This window comes from Ranitomeya imitator, chromosome 10 (assembly GCF_032444005.1).
Source record: "Ranitomeya imitator isolate aRanImi1 chromosome 10, aRanImi1.pri, whole genome shotgun sequence".
In the NCBI taxonomy this organism is placed as follows: domain Eukaryota; kingdom Metazoa; phylum Chordata; class Amphibia; order Anura; family Dendrobatidae; genus Ranitomeya; species Ranitomeya imitator.
In genome coordinates, this window is record NC_091291.1 from 113,573,355 (window position 1) to 113,588,495 (window position 15,141).

General features: G+C 46.5%; 1 protein-coding gene across 1 annotated transcript in view; it reads left to right on the forward strand.

The window, feature by feature from the left end:
- MORN1 (MORN repeat containing 1) overlaps window positions 1–15,141 on the forward strand; it is a 346,148-nt gene that overhangs the window by 3,342 nt on the left and 327,665 nt on the right. Inside the window, exons 2-4 of the mRNA XM_069741579.1 lie at window positions 10,938–11,009; window positions 12,114–12,212; window positions 13,861–13,971. Coding sequence (XP_069597680.1) covers window positions 10,938–11,009; window positions 12,114–12,212; window positions 13,861–13,971 — 282 coding nt within the window. The remainder of the gene's footprint in view (window positions 1–10,937; window positions 11,010–12,113; window positions 12,213–13,860; window positions 13,972–15,141) is intronic.

Here is a 15,141-nt window from a genome sequence, read left to right on the forward strand (position 1 = left end):
TCCTTCATTTCTCAGGATCAGTGGGGTCCTTTGTATCTCAGGATCAGTGGGGTCCTTCAGATCTCAAATCAGTGGGGTCCTTCATATCTCAGGATCAGTGGTGGTCCCAGAGATCAGATGCCAACGATCAATAAGTGATTCGCTTTTCTATTTGTGGGGGTGTCAATGAGTGATTTAGTATAACCCCAGCTAAGACTTTTTGCTATTAATCTGACACAACAGTAGAACTGTATGGTCCTTGTTAAAGGGCTCTGTCGAGACGTTTCACCTGGTAAAACTATTGGTTTGAGACCACAGACTTCCTCGCTGTGGTGCTCTCATATGTATCTATGATTTCAAAGAATAATTGTGACTCCATTTGCAATTTCATCTTGTGTCTGTAAGGATGGTTTGCATGCTCACTGAACACACAGGGTGAGAGAACCTTGAATTTTGTCTGTCCTTTCACATAAAACCTGTAGAAAAGTGAGGACTTGCTGCTTTCTTTCCTCACAACTATCTGCTCTTTGTGCATATAACAGTCCAGGAACTGTTACAAATCTCATTCATTGTATCTTGCCATTCACTCTTTAGCTGTATTCTGCCAGCACTATAGGTTCTTGAATTAGCTTTTCATCTCGTTCCGAGCATGCATTACTACTGCCATTTTCCATTGATTTTGCTTGATGTGAACTGAAAGCCCGCCTCACCCTTATGACAGTATGCAATATGATAGAGGGGAGAGCAGGAGCAGAAAGACAAAGACCCCACTACCACTTCCAGTAGAAAGTCAAAGATCAGCCCCAGCGTTCTGTAATTCACCTGCCTTGACAACAGGCAATGCTCTGCAAGAAAGGCAGGAGAGAAACAAGTATTGGAAATCTTTACATCTGCAACTATAGGCGCCTTCATATCTACATGGAGCACCATCATTTGAAAATCCCACCCAACGCAGACCTTGCCTTCAAACTTTTTTTTCTCCCTAAAATTCCAGTATGTAAAATAATCAATCTGTCATGATCCAGTCCGGGGTTTGTTTCTGATTATTCTCTCTCCGGCATGGTCATTCAGGGGTTAATCTTACTTGCCTCGTTTTGGGATCTGTCTGGCTATTTCAGTCTGCTGTTACCTGCAAGCAGTGTCAGTAATGTCTCTGGCTTGATCAGTTCACCCTGTTATACCCTGATTTGTCCTCTGGCCGTTTACCTAGGTCCCGTTCCTGTGTTCTCCTGTGACTTCTCCCATTGTAGTACTTGCTCTCCATGTTCTGATCCCTTGGTATTTGACTCGGCTTGTCCTCTGACCTGTTTGACTGTCTTGCGTCTCTGCCTTTCCTGCTCCCGATCGGCTCTGACTTCTTTGTTTTTTTTCTGACCAAGTGTATTACTGTAACCCCTGGTACTTCATTCCCTCTCCGTTGCTGACCCGGCTTTTTCTGACTACTCTTCGCCACCTAGTGGCTCCTGCAGCAGGCATTACAATCATTTATCATGAGCCGTATGCATTGAACTTCACCTGAGTTTATGAAAAAAAAACACAAAACCTAGTATTTTTGTATGACTGCTAATGGCTCTAATGGTCCTAGCTAGGTCACAGCCATTACAGGAAAATCTGTTGCTACGATTTTCTGCATACAGAATAGCAGGTATGAAATCGATGGAGAAATGATCACGCTAACGGTCCCCAAGGATGCAATTAGCTTCCAACAACAACCATTTGCAATTACAACCCGCTAGATGGCTTACATGTGCCCTGCATCTGACTTCTGTGGAGGAGAAGCACGGCAGTGTGAGCAATGGGTCAGGAAAATCTGACTAGGGTAGCTCTAAGGCTAAGCTCAGACAAGCGCTGATGTTATAGGATGCTCCAGATCCGTAAATTACAAACATGACCGGCGCTGTGTGCCGCTCCGTGCGCTCATCCGTATATCAGGCGAGTACTCGAGCTGCCCGCTGCTATGTGCACTAGTCTGGTCGTGTGTGCTGTGACCCCACATAGACTTAGTGTCAGTGGGGGAAGTTGCTTGTGTGCACTACCCCATAGAGGTAAGCCCCCCACATCCCTCCAAACAGCATAATGGCTACCAGAGTGACCTTGGGACTGTGCAAGAGAAAAGTTACTAGAGTGACCCAGGGACTGTGCAAGAGAAAAGTTACCAGAGTGACCAAGGGACTGTGCAAAGGAAAAGTTACAAGGGTGACCCAGGGACTGTGCAAGAGAAAAGTTACCAGAGTGACCAAGGGACTGTGCAAAGGAAAAGTTACAAGGGTGACCCAGGGACTGTGCAAGAGAAAAGTTACCAGAGTGACCAAGGGACTGTGCAAAGGAAAAGTTACTAAAGTGACCCAGGAATTGTGCAAGAGAAAAGTTACCAGAGTGACCCAGGGACTGTGCAAGAAGAAAAGTTACCAGAGTGACACAGGGACTGTGCAAGAGAAAAGTTACCAAAGTGACCAAGGGACTGTGCAAAGGAAAAGTTACAAGGGTGACCCAGAGACTGTGCAAGAGAAAAGTTACAGGGGTGATCCAGGGACTGTGCAAGAGAAAAGTTACAAGGGTGACCCAGGGACCGTGCAAGAGAAAAGTTACCAGGGTGACCCAGGGACTGTGCAAGAGAAAAGTAATTAGAATGATACATGGACCATGCAAAGGAAAAGTTACCAGAGTGATCCATGGACTTTGGAAAGGGAAAAGTAACCTAGAGTGACCCAGGGACTGTGCAAGAGAAAAGTTACAGGGGTGATCCAGGGACTGTGCAAGAGAAAAGTTACCAGAGTGACCCAGGGACCGTGCAAGAGAAAAGTTACCAGGGTGACCCAGGGACTGTGCAAGAGAAAAGTAATTAGAATGATACATGGACCATGCAAAGGAAAAGTTACCAGAGTGATCCATGGACTTTGGAAAGGGAAAAGTAACCTAGAGTGACCCAGGGACTGTGCAAGTAGCTGTTGAGGAGTCTGCCTGCAGGGTTTGCTAAGTGTCACCAGTGTTAGCCCACTGTTGAGATTTATGTCAATCCTCTACCTTTGTCGATGTTGCCTTACGTAAGAACATTTGTAGCTGACAAGCATGTTACCCATTAAGATGGTCAGTAACCGCCGAGCTCTTCGCCTCCATGAGTACAATGATCTTGAACTGCCTCCTGTGTGTCCTCTGCATTCCTGCTGCCTTCCCTGAGTGGGGACACGTCACTGCCCAAATTCCCCTTCCAAGCATTTCAGTAACACGTGAATGTTTGGTAAGCAGCTACGGAAAGATATGTGTCGGGGGGGTTTATTTCTCCATCTCTGGGGGTCCTGGCAGTGTAGGGACTCTTCGGGCCGGAATACATTGAATGTACAGTGTATCTGGTATGTGCATATATGATGCTGCTCATGAGACTAATATTCCCATCTAGAGCTGGATATTATCGGTACCGGCCCAAATCACCGGGCAGCTGCCACCAACAATGTGCGGATGGGAGACGGTGCAGAGAGAAGCTGTCCCTGTCCCGTCGATGGTTCTGCTGGGAGGAATGGGCCGGTGCAGGACTGCGGCATTGTAAGTCCTTGGCCCCGGAAGACTCTGATGCTCGGGCATTTAGCATGCTAATCAGGCTGTGACTTGCTAATCAGCTGATTTGTATTCTTGTAAGCGTCAGCTTTGTGCCCACCGGAGACCGGGCTGCTGTTTGGTATTCATTGGCATACTAGGTTCACATGTTTTTTTTTTTATGTTTTTGCTGCAGGAGGGATTTTCAGTCCATGTCTTTGCCAAAGGAAATGAAAAATCCCTATGGTACCCCTAAATGTCCTACTGCCGTCCTCCGTTTAGTGTGGGCAGGAAATTTTTATTTATTTATGTTTTTTATTGTGTTTTTGATACAAGGTTTTTTTCCCCATTTATTTGAATGGGGGAAAATGCTGAAAGAACTGACATCCCGCAGAAAAAATCTATAAAGAAAAAAGCGTGTGCGTAAGATTTCAGAAATCTCATTCACTTTGCTAATATTGTAAAACTCTGCTTTGTTTTTTTTCTACAGCAAAACCAAAGAATCGAGCCCGAGCCTAAGTTGGTACACGTGCAAAGTGTAAGAGAGCGTTCACACTGTGACCATTTAACAGACGAAAGCTAAGAAAAAAACCAAAATGAACAAACACCCTGTAGTAAATAAGTAAATAGTAATTGTAATGCTGCTGCAGTGCAGTATAGCGCAACCTCCACCAGGGGGTGCTGGTGAGGAAAGAGAGGTTGCACATACAGCGTAGCAACACTGAGCTGCAGCACAAGCGCCACCAGGTGGCGAAAGAGTGGTCAGACAAGCAGAGTCAGCAACAGTCAGGAGCAGAGGTACCAGAGGTCACATCAGTACACGTGGTCAGAAACAAGCCAGGGGGTCAGCAACGATCGGAAGTGGATAAGAAAAAGACAGAAGCAGGTCTGAATACAAGCGAAGTTAAAACCAGGGAGTCAACAAACGTACAGGGAAACACTGAGTCAGAGGTAATAAACAGACACGGGGCAAGTCAGGGACCACAGCAGGACTAATCAGGATATACCAGAGTCAGATACATATGCCAAAGGCAGAACTATAGCTGACACCGCCCGCAGGATGCGGCGGAGCTAAATAGCAAACCTGAGACCATACTGAGGCTGAGTTAACCCCTGAAATGGCCAGACCAAGAACATCGAAAGACAGGGCCCAAAACCCGGTCTGGATCATGACAGTAATAGTACATGTAAATAACATAGGGGGCTTAGTTAATAACATTATTTGGATCAAAAAACCTAAAAGCCATCCCACCCCAACAAGGTGTACCTCCAGGTTCTATCCTGCCTCTAGTATTAAAACCTTACCTTGTGTCAGCCTTACCACAGGGTGTTTGCTCATTTTGTTTTTTTATCTTGGGAAATGGCCACAAAGTGACCGTGCTCCTACGCATTGCATTTATACCAATTTATGATCCGGCTCATTTATTTGGGTTTGCTGTAGTTTCTTGCTCTTTGTACAAACAGGGGCGTTTATCACCCTTCCCGATCTAGGCATTTTCAGTTTCCCACAGACGGGTGTTTGAACAGTCGGGCCTGGTTCCTGCTTGGCCCTTATTCACACTGAGGTCGACTGACTCATGGTCAGGTTTTAATACAAGAGACAAGATAGGACCATCCCGATTGGGTCACCTTGTCGCGGTTGGATTACTTTTACTCTTTTGGATCACAATAGTGTTACCAAGTACCTTATGTTATTTACTTGTACTGTTACTACTTACTTACTTGCTTACTACAGGATATATGCCCATTCTAGTTTTCTTTCTTCTTGGGTTTTGTCTTTTATTTTTTTTATATGTGTGAACAAGAGCTTATTGTCTTCAGCCATAATGTTATGTCGACAGCCCTGCAGTTAAAAAGTGAGCTGAACGACTAGTGCCTTCTACTCGCCGAGCGCTGTCAATGTGATGTCAGCGTTGCATACAATAAAAGACATTGGGAGCAGCTCTGGACCTGGGGAGGATGAGTAATGCCCTTTTTAAAAATTTTTATTTTATTTTATTTTTTTTATGTATTTTTTTTATAACCTGTGCCTGAAGACAAGGCTTTTCTGAAACCCAGAAACCCCCTTTCATGTCTGCCCCTGCCACTATAAGGATACTATAAGGAGACGATGAGTTACCGTACATGGTGGCTCTTTTATGTATGAAGCATTTAACAAAGCGATCCATTCCGTTCTTTGTTATAGAAAGTATCGTGGTGACCGCGCAGCTCTGCCCCAAGTGAGAGATGTAGAAAGAAATGATTAGAACATCAAGAGGATTGGGCCAAACTAAACTTTCGACTGCAGCTGCTGCGGCGTTTCAGCTCCGTCCAAAAGAAACAGTGATGACTCAGAGAGCAGGTCGTCCCTTCGCCTCCGCAGAGTCCAGCGGCCGCCGTCCTGCTTACAGAGGCTGACTTCATACCCCGGCCTAACATATCGCCATCCGATACGGCGACCGAAAACAAAAAAGAACCTTTTATGACAGCGTGATGTAAACGCTCCGTCTTTGTCTTGGCAGACGTCTAAATTGACATTTGGTTTGAAAAAAAAATACCCACTGATTAATATGGCAGTAATGTCACGTATGGGAACGGTGCAAGCTGCCACTTTGTAGGTTCTTGGCAATGTCTTAAGAGATAAGTGTCAGGACAGTGTTTTAATGGAGTGGATGTGATCATTTCATTATTTATATTACATTGGGTTACTTCAGTCAGCTATATAATAATAATAATAATAATAATATATGACATTAAGACCTACTGGGAGGCAAGAAACCAATACCAGTGATCTCATGATTGTTACCTGTGCCAGCTATGGGACATCCCCAGGATGCCACCGAAGGATGTAAGGCAAGGAAATCCGTCCTAGTACCACTATCCCATGAGTGCTGTGAACAGTGGCGTAGCTAGAGTCTGATAGGCCCCTGTGTCAAATTTGTAACCGGGCCCCCACCAGTATGTTGGTCAGATTTATGTGCCCTTGTAGCGTTCTAGATCCTAAAAAGACATTCGTGTTTGCTCCCCTCCCCCCGTATAATAATGTCCTTTTTTGCTTTTCTTCTTGTAATAATCTCCCCAATCCTGGGCCCCTTCCAGGTATAATGTCCCCATCCTGATATAATGTCCGCGTCCTGGCATAATGCCCTCTATCCTGGTATAATGCCATCTATCCTGGCATAATGTCCCCCATCCTGGCATAATGTCCCCCTTCCTGGTATAATGTCCTTCATTCTGGTATAATGTCCCCCATCCTGGTATAATGTCCCTCCTCCTGGTATATACGTCCTCATCCTGGCAAAATGTCCTTCATTCTGGCATAATGTCCCCCATCTTGGCATAATGTCTCCCATCCTGGCATAATGTCTCCCATCCTGGCATAATGTCCCTCATTCTGGTATAATGTCCTTCATCCTGACATAATGTCCCCCATCCTGGTGTAATGTCCCTCATCCTGGTATATATGTCCTCATCCTGGCAAAATGTCCTTCATTCTGGCATAATGTCCCCCATCTTGGCATAATGTCTCCCATCCTGGCATAATGTCCCTCATTCTGGTATAATGTCCTTCATCCTCAGATAATGTCCCCCATCCTGGTGTATTGTCCCCTATCCTGGTGTAATATCCCCCATTTTGGTGTAATGTCCCCCATCCTGGCATAATGTCCCTCATCCTGGTACAATGTCCCTGATCCTGGTATATATGTCCTCATCCTGGCATAATGCCCCCATCCTTGTATAATGGCCCCCATCCTGGTATAATGTCCCCCATCCTGGTATATATGTCCTCATCCTTGCAAAATGTCCTTCATTCTGGCATAATGTCCCCCATCCTGGCATAATGTCCTCCATCCTGGTATATATATGTCCCCATCCTGTCAAAATGTCCTTCATTCTGGCATAATGCCCCACATCCTGGTATATATATATGTCCCCATCCTGGCAAAATGTCCTTCATTCTGGCATAATGCCCCACATCCTGGTATATATATGTCCCCATCCTGGCAAAATGTCCTTCATTCTGGCATAATGTTCCCCATCCTAGTATAATGTCCCCATCCTAGCATAATGTCCCTCATCCTGGTATAATGTTCCTTATCCTGGTATACATGTCTCCATCCTGATATATATGTCCCCATCTTGGTATATATGTCCCCATTCTGGTATATATGTCCCCATCCTGGCATAATGTCCCTCTTCCAGGTATAATGTCCCCATCCTGGTATAATGTCCCCCATCCTGGTATAATGTCCCTCATCCTGGTATAATGTCCCCCATCCTGGCATAATGTCCCTCATCCTGGTATAATGTCCCTCATCCTGGTATAATGCCATATTTAACATATTTAACAGACCGTACATTCAGCGTCTCCCACTCACACACAACCTCCTCACCTCGCCCCCCTCTGTCGGAGTCCCACAAGGTTCAGTCCTTGGGCCCTTGCTCTTCTCCATTTACACTTTTGGCCTGGGACAGCTCATAGAATCTCACGGTTTTCAGTATCACCTCTATGCTGACGACACACAGATCTACATCTCTGGACCAGATATCACCACCCTACTAACTAGAATCCCTCAATGTCTGTCCACTATTTCATCCTTCTTCTCCGCTAGATTTCTGAAACTTAACATGGACAAAACAGAATTCATCATCTTTCCCCCATCTCACGCGACCCCCCCAACGAACCTATCCATTTCAGTAAATGGCTGCCCACTCTCCCCAGTCCCACAAGCTCGCTGCCTCGGGGTAATCCTTGACGCTGATCTCTCCTTCAAACCACATATCCAAGCCCTTTCCACTTCCTGCCGACTTCAACTCAAAAATATTTCACGAATCCGTTCATTCCTCAACCAAGAATCTGCAAAAACCCTAGTCCATGCCCTCATCATCTCTCGCCTTGACTACTGCAACCTCCTGCTCTGTGGCCTCCCCTCTAACACTCTCGCACCCCTCCAATCTATTCTAAACTCTGCTGCCCGACTAATCCACCTGTCCCCCCGCTATTCCCCGGCCTCTCCCCTCTGTCAATCCCTTCACTGGCTCCCCATTGCCCAGAGACTCCACTACAAAACCCTAACCATGACGTACAAAGCCATCCACAACCTGTCTCCTCCATACATCTGTGACCTCGTCTCCCAGTACTTACCTACCCGCAACCTCCGATCCTCACAAGATCTCCTACTCTACTCCCCTATTATCTCCTCTTCCCACAATCGTATACAAGATTTCTCTCGCGTATCACCCCTACTCTGGAACCCTCTACCCCAACATATCAGACTCTCACCTACCATCGAAACCTTCAAAAAGAACCTGAAGACCCACCTCTTCAGACAAGCCTACAACCTGCAGCTACCACCGATCGACCAAACCGCTGCACGGCCAGCTCTACCCTCACCTACTGTATTCTCACCCATCCCTTGTAGATTGTGAGCCCTCGCGGGCAGGGTCCTCTCTCCTCCTGTACCAGTTATGACTTGTATTGTTTAAGATTATTGTACTTGTATTTATTATGTATACCCCTCCTTACATGTAAAGCGCCATGGAACAAATGGCGCTATAACAATAAATAATAATAATAATAATAATATTTCCTGACATAATGTCCCCATCCTGGCTTAATGTCCCTCATCCTGATATAATGTCCCCCATCCTGGCTTAATGTCCCTCATCCTGGTATAATGCCATATATCCTGACATAATGTCCCCATCCTGGCATAATGTCCCTCTTCCAGATATAATGTCCCTCTTCCAGGTATAATGTCCCTCATCCTGGCATAATGTCCCTCATCCTGGTATAATGTCATATATCTTGACATAATGTCCCCCACCCCGGCTTAATGTCCCTCATCCTGATATAATGTCCCCAATCCTGGTATTATGTCCCCATCCTGGCTTAATGTCCCTCATCCTGATATGTCCCCCATCCTGGTATAATGTCTCATTTTGGTATAATCCCCCCATTTTGGTATAATGTCCCTCATCCTGACATAATGTCCCTCATCCTGACATAATGTCCCCCATTCTAGTATAATGTCCCCCATTTTGGTATAATGTCCCCCATCCTGGTATAATCCCCCCATCCTGGTATAATGTCCCCCATCCTGGTATAATGTCCCCCATCCTGGCATAATGTCCCCCATCCTGGCATAATGTCCCCCATCCTGGCATAATGTCCCCCATCCTGGTATAATGTCCCCATCCTGGCATAATGTCCCCCATCCTGGTATAATGTCCCCATCCTGGCTTAATGTCCCTCATCCTGATATAATGTCCCCATCCTGGTATAATGTCCCCCATCTTGTTATAATGTCCCCCATCCTGGATATGGGTCTGAGCCCCTTGTGTTCTTCTTCTCACCGTCCTCCTCTCCCCTGCAGTGCGCCGTCCTCTTCTGTAGCCGTCGTTATGGGCAGCTCGTGACTTCACCGCCGTGTGCCGCGTGTCACTGGCAGGTCGATGTCTGGTGCTGGCCCCTGATTGGCCGGCAGCGTGTATTGCAGCGCAGGGAGCCCCACGGGCCTGGTGACGGTCACACCCTCTGCGATCGCCATGTCCCTGACTGTTAGCCTGCTCCTTCTGGGTCTTTGATCCTTCTCATGAGGATGAACGATCTTACCCAAATTACTTCTCTTCCAGAAAGGAAGAAAGCTGCTTCTCATGTGCCACCCATTAGAGGCAGCGGAGTCCCTTTAAACGATCACTTTCATATCAACACACTTTGCATGAATCAACAGGAAAAGGAAATACAAGAATCTTTGTAATATATCTTCTTAGCAAAATTTGCTTCTCTTCACTTATGAGCCGCTTCTCCCCCCCTCCCACCTCCTAAACGCATCATCTACTGGTAAAAATGGCTAAAATCCATCTTGGTCAAAATAAGACAGACTGCCAGTTCACTGAGGTATCAGATTACGGTTGCCTATTGAAGCCTATGAAGAGGGGACAGATGGGTAAAATGAAAAGCAAAGTAAATGAGAGAGGCCGCTGCTTTATCCCTCCCCAGTGCTGGATTCACAGCTACACTGCTCTGTTCTGCTGTATAATGTCCTCCACGCTGCTGCTACTTCCGGACATGTGCTACATACTTTTTGGTTTTGTTTCCGGATACGGCAGCACAGGTTGTGCTTAGGAGTCTATAGGTAACAATAGGAACTCTACCGGCACCGTACCGTTCATTTACTGTCTGCGCGAACCCCTTCATCTGTGGTCATACGCTAAGTCATTAACGGGGTCATCCAAAAGTTAATTTAACTGTACAGGGAAAGTGTGGTGAGGAAGTGTGGGGCAGAATCCAGAGAAGAGGTGCAGCACAAGAGAAATCCTGGCTGCAGAGCCGTCACTGGCCAGGAGAAACCCCCGGATAGGAAGGTCGGTCACATAAACACCATGCATATAATATACGGTATTATATTTATATATTTTTTAACCCTCATTCTTTTTTCTTTTAGGTTATGGAATTTACGTTTATGATAATTCATTTTTCCGCTACGAGGGTGAATGGAAAGGAGGCAAAAAACACGGTAAGGTGAAACGACCTATTCCCCCAGTGTGTCATTGTGCGAATCTGTTTCCATCGCTGACTGTCTGGGAACCGTACGTTATTACACAGTATAGCAACATAATGTACGTCACGGTTTTTTTTTTCAGAAAACTACTGTCACTGCTATACTCACCCTTCCAGGGCCAGCACTGAATCTCCACCGCTGCCCTGTGTTGTTTGTCTGCAGCGCTGATTTCCTGATGACAGCGCTGCGGCCGATCACTGCGCTTAGCGACTCGTGCTGTGTGCATCTGCAGAGTCACCGAGCTCCGCAATCGGATGCAGCGCTGTCAACATGACGTCAGTGCTGTAGAGAACAGCACACTGGGGCAGCTGGACCCAGGGAGGGTAAGTAAGGCACTGTTTTTACACTGAGCGGCTCTCCTGGTCAGTAGTTTGCTGAATCTGGAAATCCCCTGTAAACTAGGTATGGTGGTTAATTTTAGCCTCCATCGGGGACTCTCCAGCTGTTGAGATTGGACTACCCCAAGATAAGCTCCGAGATGAGATGCTGGGAGTTGTAGTTTCTCAAAGTGTTGAGCAGAATGATTCACCGGACCCTGGTCCACCAGCCATGTTGGTAGCCGGTGATCGCCGGACCAGACCCTCCACCGCTTCGGAATAGTAGGTCCGCGTGACGTGCTCTGTGGGGCCTACTAATCGCCAGGTAGAAGGTTTGTAGGTCTCTGGTCCGGAAGCCTCGGACTACCGATGTGGCCACTGGACCAGGTTCCATCAAATCTATTAGCTCAACCTTATCTGGAGACCATTGGTGCAGACTAGAGTAGGAGGGCGTCCGGGCGTCCGTCCATCGCTTCTCGCGGAGGGCATCGTTGGCTTGGAGAAATGGTCGCGCAGGACTGAAGGGGAGGAAAACATAAATAATTCAGCTGTCAAGTAAATGGAGAATCCAGAGGACTCAAAGGATCCCCCCAAAAGAAGGTGGAAAAAACCGCTCTAAGCGCTTGAGTCCTCGGCATTAGCGGGAATCCCCCAGTGATTGTGTAATAAATAGTTTCTATCGCGGAGATCAGAGCCGCTCATTAGAGGCGCTAATGTCTCGCACTTCTTCCTTTTACCGCAGGTCACGGGAAGCTTTTATTCAGAGACGGCAGTTACTACGAAGGGGAGTTTGTGCGCGGAGAGATTGTCGGCAGCGGTCTGCGTTACTGGGCAGCACAGGGTGAGTTCCTGCGGCAGGCATGGACGGCCGTCAGCGTCTCCATTACAGACATGAATTTTCATGGCTTCCATATCTGAGGCATTTGACGCCCCCCCCCGCCGGGAGCTGAATTTTCGGCATGCAGAATATTTTAGGAAGGAGTACAGAGAGAAAGGCTCTGGTGGCTTTCGTACCATGCGGCTTAATTTTGATCGACATTTTTGGCAGCACTTAATCCTTAATTCCGACGTCTGTGTGTTTGGTTTTCAAAAAAAAAAAAGAAGTTTCCTACCTTTTGGCTGGAAGTTTTCCTCCATGTGCAACCTGCTCTTTACCAGTGCCAGTGGGCATTATTGTAATATTAATATAATATTAATATTATTATATTTTTATTATATTATTATTAATAATATAATAATAATCAGGGTGGGATCAGCTTATGGATTGCATTGAGGATGTCATACCGACGAGCGGCGTGTCCAGTAATTCAGGGGCACAGGAAGATTTTTGCTGCACACACACAAAAATGTGACATTACCCCAATTTATTATTAGTTGTGAATATTTGTCCTGATATCAATGGCTGGAGATTGTGCGGGGAAATGTGTGACCAAGTGGGGAACTAGGGTGATGGCGGGATGTGCACTCGGTGGTGGACCCCAAGGGAGACGGCAGCAAGTCACTCTGCTTTGGCCAAAGCCTACACATACACGGCTAGGGTGGGATCCGAGCAGACTGTGTGGTGGGCTGCATGCTACTAAAACTCCTCCCAATTTCTGCACAATCATACCCCCATTAAGCCTCCGCTGGTGGGTTGTGCTTTAGTCGCACGCGGGTGGGCAAATTTCAAACTCACCGCTGCTCACTATGCACCGAGCGGTGACTGAAAGCTGCACTGGCCACGCCTATATGACTGAAAGCTGCACTGGCCACGCCTATATTATTATTATTATTATTATACATTTTTATAGCGCCATTTATTCCATGGCGCTTTACATGTGAATACGAGGCAAATATAGACCAATACATTAAACATGAGCAGATAACATGCACACGGGTACATAAGGAGGGAGGACTATATGACTGAAAGCTGCACTGGCCACGCCTATATGACTGAAAGCTGCACTGGCCATGCCTATATGACTGAAAGCTGCACTGGCCATGCCTATATGACTGAAAGCTGCACTGGCCACGCCTATATGACTGAAAGCTGGAGGCTGCCAGGAGGAATGGAGCTCATTTCCTCCCGGCAGTGGGGCTCTCGGTGCCGCACGGCTTCAGAACGCTATTAATCTGGAGCTTACATGGTAGGTGCTCATGCACATTACAGGCTGCGTCAATCCAGCGGCTATACATGGAGGACGGAGGCGTCATGTGGAAATGGTGTCAGCTGCTACAATCTAACAGGAGCAGCACTGATTGGACAGTGTCTGGGTGCGGGGACAATTGCCGACCAATGACCTCCCAGATGTGCTCGATGGGAGACAAGTCTGGAGACGCTGCAGGCCATGGTAGCACCTTTAGGCCGCACAGGTTGCTCACAGGAGCACGAAGTCTGAGGTTGCAGCGGATTTTCCAGTTATGATTTGCAGCAGAATTTCACCGACTCTGCAGATTGGAAATAATGGCGCAATGCTCTGATCGTGGCACATTGTACTTTGTATCTACAGGAAACATCTATTCTGGGGAATTTCAGGACGGCGAACTCCATGGGCACGGAGTAATGAAATACAAAGATGGCGGAAGATATGAAGGCGAATTCGTGCTCGGGAGAAGAGAAGGTGAGTGATGAATAACATTTATATTTCGGTATTATTTATTATTATTGTTCTTATTATATTCATATGAGTAGAAATAGAAGCGTAACAATACTTGTTTTTATATTAGGAAGTATAGAAGAGAGCCTTGGGCATAGTGATTTTTTTTTTTTTATAGATTGCAATTTTTTTCTTCTTCTAATTTGGCATTTGGTGATCCAGAAATTCCCACTGTCCTGTGCCTGTAGGTAGCACAAAGCAGCGATGATATACAGCCAGACACACAAGAGCGGTAGTATTATAATACAAACTAAGCAAAGATGTAACAAGCAGGTACAAATGTAAAAAAAAAATGAAATAAAATAAATAGAATAATAAAACATAAAGGTTTTAATGACACCCTTTCAAATCTGAAATAAACAAATGTATGTATCTATATATATAATTGTCTAAGGGTTTTTCCGTCTGTCCTGGAAATCCCGCGTCTCTGATTGGTCGAGGCCGCCAGGCCTCGACCAATCGGCAACGGGCACAGTATCGACGTAGATGTCATAATGGTTGCCATGGCGACGATGATGTCATAAAGGTTGCCTCGACCAATCAGCGACGGGCACAGTCTGGAATTATCATTGTCCATATACTACGGGGACATGCATATTCTAGAATACCCGATGCGTTAGAATCGGGCCACAATCTAGTCTATATATATAATTGTCTAAGGGTTTTTCCGTCTGTCTGTCTGTCTGTCCTGGAAATCCCGCGTCTCTGATTGGTCGAGGCCGCCAGGCCTCGACCAATCAGCGACGGGCACAGCATGGCGACGATGATGTCATAAAGGTTGCCTCGACCAATCGGCGACGGGCACAGCATCGACGTAGAAATCCCGCGCCTCTGATTGGTCGAGGCCGCCAGGCCTCGACCAATCAGCGACGATGATGTCATAAAGGACGTAGAAATCCCACGTTTCTGATTCAGCGATGGGCACAGTATCGACGTAGATGTCATAATGGTTGCCATGGCGACGATGATGTCATAAAGGTCGCCTCGACCAATCAGCGACGGGCACAGTCTGCCGCGAATTCTGGAATCATCATTGTCCATATACTACGGGGACATGCATATTCTAGAATACCCGATGCGTTAGAATCAGGCCACAATCTAGTCTATATATATAATTGCCTAAGGGTTTTTCCG